We start from the raw sequence: 14,584 nt of genomic DNA on the forward strand, positions 1-14,584 counted from the left end.
ATACAAACCGATCTTGGGTCTTGACTTCTTGAGCCTCTAGATGGCGCAATTCTTATCCGATTGGAATGAAATTTAGCATGACGTGTTTTATTATGATAGCCAACAACTTTGCCAAGTATGGTTTAAATCGGTCCATTTTTGGATATAGCTGCCATATAAACCGATCTTGGGTCTTGACTTCTTGAGCCTCTAGAGGGCGCAATTCTTATCCGATTGCAATGAAATTTCGCACGATGTGTTTTGTTATGATAGCCATCAGCTGTGCGAAGTATGGTTCAAATTGATCCATAACCTGATATAGCTGCTATATAAACCCATCTGGGGACTTAAGTTCTTGAGCGTCTAGAGGGCGCAATTCCTATCCGATTTGGCTTAAAATTTGCATGACGTATTTTATTATAACTTTCAATAACTGTGCCAAATAAGGTTCAAATCGGTTTATAACCTGATATAGCTGCCATATAAACTGATCTGGGATCTTGACTTCTTGAGCCTCTAGAGCCGCAATTATTATCCGATTTGTTTGAAATTTTGTACGACGGATCCTCACCATCAACATACTTGTTTATTATGGTTTGAATTGGTATATAACCTGCTACAGCTCCCATATAAATCGATCTTTCTATTTAACTTCTTGAGCCCCCAAAGGACGCAATTCTTATTCGAATTGGCTGACATTTTACACAGGTCTCCAACATATAATTTAAATGTGGTCCGAACCGGACCATATCTTGATATCGCTCTAATGGCAGAGCATATATTTTCTTTTATCCTTTTTTTGCCTAAGAAGAGATGCCGGGAAAAGAACTCGACAAATGCGATCCATGGTGGAGGGTATATAAGATTCGGCCCGGCCGAACTTAGCACGCTTTTACTAGTTTTATGTTAGCTTAGGTAAGAGTTGCAGTCCTGTACAGACTCACTTAGACAATTTTAAGTCCATTGTGATACCATAGTAGCGATAGACCAAGGCTTCTTGCGGGAATCGAACCCACGACTCCGGCACCGGTAAATACAAGCACGCTACCAACTCGGCTACCGGGGCTTTGTTAAGTAAGGCCGAAATGAATTCATATACCAAAAACTGTCGAGAGAACTTGTCGGCTTTGTTAAATAAGCTCAAAATGAATTCATATACCAAAAACTGTCGAGAGAACTTGCCGACAGCGCTCTGTGGTGGTATGTACATATATAAGATTCGACTCTGCCGAATGTAAATTTTGACTGCGGACTATTTTTTCCCAACTTTTAATTTTGGATATTTTTCAAATATTTTCTTACCTTTCGTTTCTTTCGGTTAACTTTGTCTAACAATATAATTTTCTTGCTAAACTGTTTTCTGTTCTTGAAGAATTTTATCTGTCTCGTCCTTCTTCAATAATAGTTTCCGTTTATTTTTCTACCCATTTCAGATACTCCACAGCTGGTTCCACCCATACTCTAAATAACTATTGCGATACATCGGATAATTGGACCGATCATGATATGGACATTTACATGGCTAGAAATCCAACTACACGCAATGGTTTAGTGCCATTATGAGGGCGGGTTATGCTTTCCTGATATTTCGATGTTGTATTAAATTTAGATGAACTTTTCTGACAATACGTTACGCCTAATCGTCGCAATCAACAACAACAACAGCAGCAACAGCAACAAGCTGAACGACGGAATCGTTTCCGTTGCCAAGATAATAATGGAGGTAATGGTGCTGGTGCTGGTGCTGTTGGCGGCGATCAGGCGTATGATTTGAATATTCAACCAGAACTACAGCAATACCATTTGCAACAACAGCCATATCATCATTATCATCATCATCAACATCAACAGCACCATCATCCACATCATCATCATCATCTTGCTGCTGCAGCAACAGAAAATTATAACAAACGCTTGAGACGCCATCACCTTTTGTTACCATCAACAACTGTAGCAGCTCCCAACTCTTCAAACTATCCCCGTTGTACTTCACCGCCAGATGTAGTGCCAAGATCACAAAATTTACAACATTCAGCCTTACATAGTCTACAGTCTACGAGCAGCCCCATACACCACCATACCATACCGGAGGAGTTTGATCATAATGGTATTGTTGTGGAGAACTATTTCAATGAGTATGAACGTCAGGAAATTGTACATCATCCCGCCAAGCGAAAGCTGAAATCCACCAAATCAGCACCAACAACACCTTCAATAATTTTTTCAACTGCCACCCATTCGAGTTGCAGTAGCACATCTACGGGGAGTTCTCCCTGTAGATTGGATGAGCGCAATTGGTCTGTTTTTAAAAGGGATAAGGAGGTTGTATTGCCACAGCCTACAGCTAATGACTCACAACAACAGCCCGAACAGCTACAGCAACATCATCAACAGCAAAAACAAGAGCAAATAAACGAATCAACGATTAATTCTAACACTAAGAATAAAGAAAATAACGATAACGATAATTTTAGCAATAATACCAACAATAGCAATAACATCATTAGTAATAGCAAATCTTTTAAGGAGCCTATAATTAAAACGAATTCCTTAAGCTCTTCAGCGTCTGCGCCTTCTTTGACTACCACTACTAGCAGCAGTGAGGATAATTATAGCACAGATTAGGAAACACCAGAAAGACATTCAACATAGCAAAATCCCATTTTAACACTTTGATATCACAAAACAAAAATCACGTTTTACAAATTTTGAATTAACTCTTAAACAACAAAAAACAACGAATTGATTTTCACAAAAAAAAAAAATTTTTAATTTTTCCTTTAACCAAACTTCAAAGGATTTCAAGCAGAACTGCTCTGCTAAGGTACTACCAAGACTCAGGGATTAAAAGCTGCTTGAAATCATTTGGACATAAGTTTTATATATTTTTCCTTTCTTTCAATTTTTCCTAACACAAATTTTCCCCTAAAAACTAACTTTTCTTTTAATTTCCCTTAAATATAAGTCCAATAATTATATATGTATACAAACACTAACTCAACTATCTACCTATTTGTATAAGGCAACTATATATGCAATATTAGGTTAAAACAAAAAAAACTTTTTATCTGCAACACAATATCCCATCTGAAAAATATCCTTCAAAGGATAGGTGCAATTTTTTAATTTTATTTTAAAACTCAAGTGTACAAAGTAATTCAATAATGTGGAGCTTTGTTTTTTACGCTATATACATACTTACTGCAGGTTCTATTTTTTTGTAATAATATTTTTTTGTTTCATCTTTTTTTTATATACTAATCTGTGTATTTTCACAACAGCGAAACTTAATTTGCAATATTACTGTAGTATTTTTTCTATTAATAAATTAAGCATGTCTTTATTTTTACAATAATTTTTGAATTTTTGTTTTATTTGTTTCTCTTTGGGTTGCTAAAATTTCGAACAGTAATGTATGTTATTTTTTCATTTTTATTTTTAGTAATTTACTTTCTTTAAAGGCCTTAAAGGAGGTTTGAAATTAGTTTTCCAGCAGAGCGTATACGTTATAATAATTATCATGAAGCATAATTATTAAGTATACGCATTGCGTACTTTCAATTAATAAAACGTATACGCTGATGATTTGATGTGAAAGCTTAGAACAAATTACGAAAATTAAAAAGTAAAATAAATAAAAAAAGATAATAAAATAATAAATACAAAATTTGTAATCAATTTTCCAGCTAAGCACTAAACGAAATAAATAAAGTGCAAAAATAACAAAAATTAAAAATAAAATAAATAAAAAAGATAATAAAATAATAGATAAAAAATTTGAAATTGATTTTCCAGCTAAGCACTAAACGTAATAAATTACAAAAATTAAAAATAAAATTGTATAAAGTGTAAAATTGAAAACTAAAAATATAAAATAAGAACAAAAATTATAATAAAATAGAAGTTAATTTTCCAGCTGAGCGTATACGTTGTAATATTTATCATCAAGTGCCAGTATTTAGTATTGGCACCGAGTACTTCTAATTAATCAAACGTATACGCGGATGATTCGAAGTGAAAAAAATTAAAAATAAAATTCTATTATAAAGAAAGAGCAAAAAATGACAGAAAACAAGTAGAAAGGTGTTAAGATCGGCCGGGACGTACTTTGGTTACCCACCACCTGGGGTATACATGTAAACCACCTTTCGTCAAAATCCGGTGAAAAATGCATACCTTATGCTCCATAGCAGCTACATCGAAATATGTTCCGATTTGGACCAAATACTAAAAAGTACAAGTCATTGTACAATGTGTATAACAAAATAATGGTCTTTTTAGTAGCTATATCTAAAAATAAACCGATTTGAACCATATACGACACGGATGTCAAAAAGCCTAACATAAGTCAATGTGTCAAATTTCAATGAAATCGGATTATAAATGCGCCTTTTATGGGGTCAAGGCTTTAAATCGAGATATCGATCTATATGGCAGCTATATGCAAATCTTGATCGATCTAGACCAAATTGCAGAAATATATCGAGGGGCTTAACTTAACTCTCAATTCCAAATTTCGGCAACATCGGACAATGAATGCACCTTTTATGGCTCCAAAACATTAGATGGAGAGATCGGTCTATATGGCAGCTATATCCAAATCTGGACCGATCTGAGCCAAGTTGAAGAAGAATGTCGAAGGGTATAACACAATTCACTCTTCCAAATTTCGGCGACATGGGACAATAAATGCGCCTTTTATGAGCCGAAAACCTTAAATCGAGAGATCGGTCTATATGACAGCTATATCCAAATCTGGACCGATCTGTGTCATATTACAGAAGAATGTCGAGGGGATTAACTTAACTCACTGTTCCAAATTTCGGCGACATCGGATAATAAATGCGCCTTTTATGAGCCCCAAACCTTAAAAAGAGAGATCGGTCTATATGGCAGCTATATCCAAATCTGGACCGATCTGGGCCAAATTAAAGAAGGATACCTAAGGGCTTAACTTAACACACTGTCCTAAATTTTGGCAAAATCGGACAATAAATGCGCCTTTTATGGCTCCAACACCTGAAATCAAGAGATCGGTCTATATGACAGCTATATCCAAATCTCGACCGATCTGAGCCAAATTAAAGAATGATGTCGAAGGGCCGAACACAACTCACTATTCCAAATTTTAGCAAAATCGGATAATAAATGTGGCTTTTATGGGCTTAACACCCTAAATCGACGGATCGGTCTATATGGGGGCTATATCAAGATATAGTCCGATATAGCCCATCTTCGAACTTAACCTGCTTAAGGACAAAAAACGAATCTGTGCAAAGTTTCAGCTCAATATCTCTATTTTTAAAGACTGTAGCGTGATTTCAACAGACAGAAGGACGGATATGGCAAGATCGTCTAAGATTTTTACACCGATCAAGAATATATATACTTTATAGGGTCGGAAATGCATATTTCGATGTGTAGCAAACGGAATGACAAAAAAATTAAATTGAATTGGAAATACATTTTCCAGCTAAGCGTATACGTTATAATATATATCATCAAGGATAAGTATTAAGTATTCGCATGGAGTACTTTTAATTAATAATACGTATACGCTGATGGTTCTAAGGGAATGCTTAAAATAAATTACAACAAGAAAAAGCGTGCTAAGTTCGACCGGGCCGAATCTTATATACCCTTTACTATGTATCGCATTTTCAAAAATATATGTGGACCGTACTTATTCGGATAAGAATAGCGCCATCTAGAAGTTCAAGAAGTCAAGACCCAAAATCCGGTGGCTATATCAAAACATGTACCGATTTGGCCCATTTACAATCACAACCAACCTACACTAATAAAAAGTATTTAAGCAAAATTTCAAGCGCCTAGCTTTACTCCTTCGAAAGTTGGCGTGCTTTCGACAGACAGACGGACGGGCATGGCTAGATCGACTTAAAATGGCATGACGATCAAGAATATATATACTTTATGGGGTCTTAGACGCATATTTCGAGGTGTTACAAATGAAATGACTAAACTAGTATACCCCCCATCCTATGGTGGAGGTTAAAAATTAAAAAAAAAAATTATTATAAGAATGTGCAAAAAATGTGAAATCAAACAAAAATAAAAATTAATAAAAATAAAAAATCAATAAATTAAATTAAAAAAAGTGTAAGGAGACAGGTTCAAATAGAAGCTTTATCACATAATGGATCGATATGGGTCGTACATCTCAAGAAGATTTATATAAAAACTATATCAGCTTATGGACCAATTTAGATCATCTTAAAAGTCAAAAGAGAAGTTATGGTGCAACATTTTGTTTCATCTTTTTTTTATATACTAATCTGTGTATTTTCACAACAGCGAAACTTAATTTGCAATATTACTGTAGTATTTTTTCTATTAATAAATTAAGCAAGTCTTTATTTTTACAATAATTTTTGAATTTTCGTTTTATTTGTTTCTCTTTGGGTTGCTATAATTTCGAACAGTAATGTATCGAAAAAGAATTGCTCCCTCTGGATACAATAGCTATTCCCTATCCCTTTCTTCAAAAAGAGATATACACCATTGACTCCCATTCTAACCGCCAAAACGTAATAAATTCCATTAAAACACAAAATGCATTCTCACCAGAAGTTACTTAGCTAACGAAATAAAGTTTCAATTAAGCTCATAAGTTTTTTTTTGCCCCGTATTCCCCATCTCATGGCACAACTATTTAAACTTCAAAGCACCATAACAACCACTAAAAAAAGGGACACCATATTTTTAAATGGCATTTTGTTTTCGTCGTTTTAATTTTTCTTTTCATGTTCCCTTTTTTTGGGATTACTTTTATCGTTTATTTTATAGAAATTAATGTTGTGCAATTTGGAAAACAATTTTCGGAGAGACACTTATTCACATACCCCTTCATCACAACACTTTCATGGATTATATGGCACCAACGGAAACCAAAAAGAAAAACAATAAAGGCAATAGAAAATAAAGTTGACAATGAAAATGGAAAAAAATAGTGAGAAAACTACGTTTTTTTGTCGGCAAAAAACATTTTTCCGTTTTAGTTATTTTTTATGGAAAAAAACTAAATCCTTCCGAAGAAGAAGGATAACAAAATGAGTTCTGTTTTGTTGTGCCCTTTGTACTGTGAGATAATCATAAAGGGAAACATTAAGCAAAGCTGTTTGTTTTTCGAAAGGATAATGCTAATGTTTGTTAAAAACTCATAAACCTGCCACCATGTATAGATTTTATTCACCATTAGCGAATTTTATACACCGTTAGTGAATGTTATTCCCCATTACTGAATTTTATTCACCATTAGGGAATTTTATTCACCATTAGGGAATTTTATTCACCATTAGTGAATTTCATTCACCATGAGTAGATTTTAGCCACCATGATAATTTTCTCCATGGGTAGATTTTATTCACCATATATGATTGTATTCACCATGGATGGATTATAATAAATGGGATGTTCATGGGCAAATTTGCATTTGCATCCACAATACTTTAGGATTTACCCATGAGTGAATTTTATTCACCACAGCTGAATTTCATTCACCATAGGCTAATTTTTACCACTGTTGAATTCTTCACCATTGGTAAATTTTTCAATATTGGTAAATCTCTTGACGATTGGTAAATTTGTTGAATTTTTCGCCACTGGTTAATATTTGCCATTGGTGAATTTTTTCAATATTGGTGATTTTTTTCAACATTGGTAAATTTTTTCACTATTTGTAAATTTTTTCACCATGTAAGAATTTTTTTTTTTGGTGATTTTGTTGATGAACAATCCAATCACGAACAGGGAATACTTCTCTCAAATCAATGAGTGCAGTGCGATCAAATGGAGGCCACTTAGCGACAAAACTTGGTATAGAAATTTTAATATGGCTGGATAGTAAAAAAAAATGTAGCCAGCATTTGTAAGGGAATAACAACCACTGAAAATTTTCAGAGTCATAGGCAGACATGCTCACCTCTGCGCCACGGTGGCCTACTGCTATCCACCATGGTGGATTTTATTCTCGTGGTGGATTTTATCCACCGTGGTGGTTTTTATCCACCGTGGGAGGATTTTCTCCACCGTGGGTGGATTTTATCCCCCGTGGGTGGATTTTATCCCCCGTGGGTGGATTTTATCCCCGTGGGAAGATTTAGATTTTATACACTATAGTGGATTTTATCCATTGTAGGTTGATTTTTTTCACCGTGGGTGGATTTTATCCACCGTGGATAGATTATTTTCACCGTGGGTGGATTCTATTCACTGTGGGTGTATTTTGTTCACCATGGATGGATTTTATCCAACTTTAGTGAATTCTTTTCACCATGGGATATTGGCAACCGTGGTTGGATATTAGCTTCCAAGACTTCATGTTTTACCATGGTTGGATTTTATGCACCATAGGTGGATTTTATTCACCAATGTTAAATTTTATCCACCATGGGTGGATTTTTAGCATTTTATCCACCTTGGGTGGATTTTTTGCATTTAATGAAATTAAGTTCATAATGGGTACATTTTATTCACCATGAGTTGAAATTAGGCATTTTTTCCAATATAGGTAGATTTTTTACAGCATGGTTGATGATATTCACCATGAGTGGGTTATATTCACCAAGGGCGATCTTTATCCACCATGAATGCATTTTGTCGTACCAAAAAGAATTTTATTTACCATTCTATACACCTTTGTTGAACTGTATACACCATACTGTAGGATTCATCCATGGCTGGATTCTATCCGTCATGGGTAGATTTTATACCCCATAGCTGAATTTGATTCACCATGCATTCATTTTATTCACCAGGGGTTAATGTTTTCATTATTGGCGAATGTTTTCACCATTGGTGATTTTTTTTGCAATTGGTGAATTTTTTCACTATTGGTGAATTTTTCGCTATTGGTGAATGTTTTCAATATTGGTGAATTTTTTCACCATTCATGAATTTTATGCACGGGAATATGATGTTCGGGAATTTGTCAGAAATGTGTAGAAAAGATAAACGTTCCATAATCTGATATATATTCCATTTAAACCGATCTTTCCATTTGAATTCTTCAGCCTATGGAGGTTGGCAATTTTAATAAGCTTTGAATAAAATTTTGCTGGACCAAGCACATTGTAACTTGCAGCCAAGTATGGTCGAATGTTAATGGATTTTACGCCAAATATTTCCTTATTTTACAAATTAAAATTAATTTTCAACTTAAAACATTTTTATTCTTTTTTCATTTTGGTATATTACATTGCCTACTTTCTACTTCAGACCCATAAAAATTCCTACAAAACTTTTACATACAACAGCCAAAAACAAGAGAAAGGATGCAACATTTTTACATACATTATATATAAATAAAATCAAGGAGCAAGGAAAGGCAAGGATATGAGCATGTTGCCAGTTGCTTTCATTTTATGTTCTTTGTGAAGCAAACCAGCCAAGAGTATAAAGATAAGCCCTAGAAAATCTCTTCCAAAAGTAAAATCATAAATCTTTTCGTGAACATAGATGGCGGATATGGAAAGGATTTTCACAAAAGATAAACGTTTCGTTTTACAGACACACACACAGACACATGCCCTCTTAGCTCATAGATCTGCTTAAACCGCATATACATGTAAAAACACCTATAACACGCTTTAAAAAAATTAAAAGGGCAGACAAACATATGCATGTAGAAAGTAATATTAAGATTTTAAACAAATGAAAGACAATGCTAAATGATTTTTTTTAATTCTGGATTTTTTGTTTTGCACCCGATTCAAAAATAATTATGAAAATTTTAAGCAATATAAAAGAAATTTTTATATTTTTGATGAAGGAAAAGATTTAAGAGGTTTCATTGTAAAATAGCCCCCAAAAATTAATAATAAAAAAAACACAGAAATGTCATATAAAAAACGCAAAGAGTTTTAAAAGATAAAAGAGTTCAATAGGAATTATTTGTTGGAATAAAAAAAATAACTGTAAAATTTTGATGTATTAGTTTTTTTTTTTTTTAATTTGATACTTGCGGTAGAAAAAAATAAAATAACAAAAAAATAAATAAAATTAATACAATAAAATAAAATGAAATAAAATAAAATAAAATAAAATAAAATAAAATAAAATAAAATAAAATAAAATAAAATAAAATAAAATAAAATAAAATAAAATAAAATAAAATAAAATAAAATAAAATAAAATAAAATAAAATAAAATAAAATAAAATAAAATAAAATAAAATAAAATAAAATAAAATTAAATTAAATAAAATTAAATAAAATAAAATAAAATAAAATAATATAAAATAAAATAAAATAAAATAAAATAAAATAAAATAAAATAAAATAAAATAAAATAAAATAAAATAAAATAAAATAAAATAAAATAAAATAAAATAAAATAAAATAAAATAAAAATAAAATAAGAATAAAATAAAATAACCCAGCAAACCAAATGTCTGATGTCAGACAAATCAGAACATATTCTGAAGTCTTCCGACAAGATCTTACCGAATTCGTTCCGAATTCTGCTCGACATGCTGAGGGAATTTTTGTTCCGACAGTTCTGAAAGAATTCTGACCGATTTCTGATCTCCTTTTCGTATGGTTTTTTTTAATATTCTTCCGACAGTTCGAAAGGAATTCTGAACGATTTCTGACCGTCTTTTCATATGTTTCTTTTTGGAATTTTTCTTCTGAACGTTCGGAAGGAATTCTAAACGATTTCAGCACTGTTTGTCGGAAGGAATTTTTGTTCCGACAGTTCTGAAAGAATTTCTGAACGTCTTTTCGTTCAGAATTCTTTACGAAGTTTCGGAAGGAACATCCGATTATTATACGAAATTACTTCCGAAATCGTTCAGAACTCTTTACGAAGTTTCGGAAGGTACGTCCGTTTTCATCACGAAAATACTTCCGAAATTGTTCAGAATTCTTTACGAAGATTCGGAAGAAACATCCGATTTTATTACGAAATAACTTCCGAAAACGTTCAGAATTCTTTACGAAGTTTGGGAAGGAACATCCGATTTCTATACGAAATTACTTCCGAAATCGTTTAGAGTTATTTACGAAGTTTTGGCAAGAAATTTCCCTTTTTGAATTTCCTAAGGTTTTTTCTCAGATTTCGTTCCGAAACCGTATCGAATTCGTTCTGAAACTTTGATGTTTCGTTCCGAAATCATGTCAAACACTCCATATGACTTTCGTAAAGATTTTGTATCCGAAGTCGGAAGAATCATCCGAAGTACGTACAGATTTCGTTACGATTACGTTTTTAGCGTTTTATGGAATTAGTTCTCTTTTAAGCCTGAAGGCCTTATTGATGGTTAGCAAATAAAACAGAGTTTCTATCGCATATTTTCCCAAAGTTTCATCAAATTTTTTGACTTCATCAAGGGATTTATTTTCATCTATTTATATAAATCTGATCATCTGAAAAACTCACTGGGTTTTCCCAGATATTTTCTTTGTTACAAAAAATGTCATTCAATTGAGAATGGCCAGAATACAATACAAACAATATTTTAAAATTTAGCAATAAAAGCTAATAGTATTTATCAATTTAATACTAATTATAAATTAAAATATTAAACAAATAATTAATTAATTTGTTTCCATCTTCATTTCATTTGTTTCCCTTTTTGTAAACAAAACCATACCAGCAAAATAATCCTGCAACAGACTCTCATTACATTTGGCGCCCTACAACTGAAAAAGTTTCAAAATTTGTCCTCCCGAAATCCCTTTAAATAAAGTAAATAAAAAAAAACATGTGTACATATGTATATGTGAACATATGTGTATAGGCACAACAACCAACCGAATTAATAATTTTATGAAAAACCTTCATGAATACAAATAAAAATACAATTGAATTGAAATGAATTAAATTGAATGAAGAATGAATGATGACTATACATACACACACTTTATAACAAAACACAGTTGACAGTTAACAATATTTAATATCATGACACAAGGAAAATGACCCCATCTCTGAAATTCAAATATCGGAAAATGGACAAAGGAAATTCCCAACTACCAGTATTCCAAAAAAACAAAACAAAAACACATTTTATGAGTGTCATTGATATTAAATGCAAACTTTAGATTAAGAGCAAAAAATAAAACCAAAACAAAAACTTAATAAAAAACATACAAAATACTATTTAGTAATAAATGTAGTGAATAAAATAGAGTTAGTTTTAGCTGTTTAGAAACTACATATAATATAAGGAATATTTTGAACACAAAACTTCTCCTAGTGTCTAACACACTTGAAAACATGATAATTAGTAACAAATAAAATAAATGTTTGTGTACTATTTATAAGCAATAAAAAAAGTAAATATATATAATATGTATGCTGTATATATTTAAAAATAGTAAAAGGGAGCAATTAATTAAAAAAACACAACTACCAAATAATTCACCAATTCATTTGTAAGTAAGCAAAAATGTTTTCTTTTGTAATTTATGAAAAAAATTTATTAAAAAAAAAAATTAAGCATAAACCAGTAAGGGCAAAAGTCGGGCGGCGCCGACTGTATAATACCCCACACCTACCCCAATACAATGTGGGACCTATATCCAATTCCGAAGCAATTTTGATGGACCTCGGCGAGCAAATATGTTCAAACTGTAAAAACTACGGTTGAGAAATGACAACATTATGGCAAATTACCCAAAATCTGACGAACGTATATATGGGAGCTATATCTAATTCTGAAGCGATTCCGAGCAAACTTTTCAGATAATGTGATAGTCGTCAAGGAAAGCGTTGTGCAAAATTGGCAAGATTGGTCAATAAATGCGCTTGCAGTGGTTCTTAAAGGGAAAATCGGGCGATATCATATATGACAGCTATATCTAAATCTGGGCCGATTTCTGTGAAATTCACCAGTTATATTGAGAGTCAAGAGAAAATCCCTCCTGCCGAATTTCGAGGAAATCGGTTAACAAAAGACCATTTTATTGCAATATTACTGGAAATCGGACGAACATATATATAAGAGCTATATCTAAATCTGAACCGATTTGCAGCAAACACCTCAGATACTGTGGCAGCCGTCGAGGAAAGCGTTTTGCAAAATGTTGGCAAGATGGATCAATATTTGCGCTTGCTGTGGCTCTTAAAGTGAAAATCGGGCGATATCATATATGACAGCTATATCTAAATCTGAACCGATTTCCATGAAATTCACCAGTAATATTGAGAGTCAAGAGAAAATCCCTCCTGCCGAATTTCGAGAGAATCTGTCAACAAAAGACCACTTTATTGCAATATTACTGGAAATCGGACGAACATATATATGGGAGATATATCTAAATCTGAACCGATTTGAAGCAAACTCCTCAGATACTGTGGCAGCCGTCGAGGAAAGCGTTTTACAAAATTTTGGCAAGATGGATCAATATTTGCGCTTGCTGTGACTTTAGAATTTTAAATCGGGCGATACATATATATGAGAGCTATATCTAAATCTGAACCGATTTCCATGAAATTCACCAGTAAAAAAATCCTTCCTGCCAAATTTCGTGAGAATCGGTTAACAAATGACCATTTTATTGCATTATTACTGAAAATCGGAGGAACATATATATGGTCGTTATATCCAGATCTGAACCGATTATTTCCAATTTTAATAGGCATCGTCTCTAGGCCGAAAAACATGCCTGTACCAAATTTGAAGACGATCGGATGAAAACTGCGACCTGTACTTTGTACACAAATTAACATGGACAGACGGACAGACAGACAGACGAAGATAGCTAAATCGAATCAGAAAGTGATTCTGAGTCGATCGGTATACTTATTAATGGGTCTATCTCTCTTCCTTTGGGTGTTACAAACTAATTCACTAAGTTATAATACCCTGTAACACAGTAGTGGTATAGGGTATAAAAATAAAAAACTTCAAATACCAATGGGGCTACTGACGGAAATTTCAATTTTTCAATAAGGGCCTTCATTTTAAAGCCGCCACCTCTTTGTTCAGAACATTAATACACTGGGAGAAATTCGCTATTAAAAACTGCAAAAATATTGAACTTATTTCTCTGGGTGTAGGGTTGAAATTCTGGTAAATATGCTTGTGGACTCATTATGTTTCTGCTCGGGCGCCACTATAATGAGGCCGTGGTATGAGTATAGCGAAAACTAATAAGCGAAATAGTCACTATCATGAAAGTAAAAAAGGGATGCGGAAAAAATTCATATGAAAGGGGAAGTTTGGTACCCTTCACCTTGGAAAAGGGGATTTTTAGAGCCCTCTTTTTAAGAATGCGGAGCTTTGGTACTCTTTTCCTTGGGAAAGGGAGTTTTTAGTACCCTTTACTTTGAGAAAAGGTATTTGTTGTACCTTTTATCTTAAGAAAGGGTATTTGTAGTACCTTTTAACTTGAAAAAGGGTAACCTTGGGAGCAGGTATTTTTAGTCCCCTTTACCTTGGGAAAAGTTATTTTTAGTACCCTTTCCTCGAAATAGGAATAGGCACCTTTTATAGGCTCATTACACTATATCGGGAGATCGGTCTATATGACTGCTATATCCAAATATGGTCCGATCTGGACCACATTTGACAGGAATGGGTAGTGGTCTACTAGAACACATTGTGCCAAATTTTATCGAATTCGGGTAATAAATGGAT

The 14,584-nt window shown here is 33.0% G+C and overlaps 2 protein-coding genes across 4 annotated transcripts in view; one reads left to right on the forward strand and one right to left on the reverse strand.

Annotated features, from left to right (window-relative positions):
* The window catches only part of LOC106081116 (leucine-rich repeat-containing protein let-4), a 93,815-nt gene extending 92,108 nt beyond the window's left edge, over positions 1-1,707 (forward strand). For 2 of the 3 annotated variants that reach the window (XM_059364197.1, XM_059364198.1), the window contains one exon: positions 1,413-1,707. In XM_059364197.1, coding sequence (XP_059220180.1) covers positions 1,413-1,542 — 130 coding nt within the window. In that variant the 3' untranslated portion in view covers positions 1,543-1,707. The remainder of the gene's footprint in view (positions 1-1,412) is intronic. The other variant, XR_009397479.1, reaches the window with a different exon arrangement.
* The window catches only part of LOC106081117 (rab3 GTPase-activating protein catalytic subunit), a 108,381-nt gene that overhangs the window by 74,274 nt on the left and 19,523 nt on the right, over positions 1-14,584 (reverse strand). The gene's annotated exons all lie outside the window — the stretch shown is intronic.

This window comes from Stomoxys calcitrans, chromosome 3 (genome assembly GCF_963082655.1).
Source record: "Stomoxys calcitrans chromosome 3, idStoCalc2.1, whole genome shotgun sequence".
NCBI classification, from domain to species: Eukaryota; Metazoa; Arthropoda; class Insecta; order Diptera; family Muscidae; genus Stomoxys; species Stomoxys calcitrans.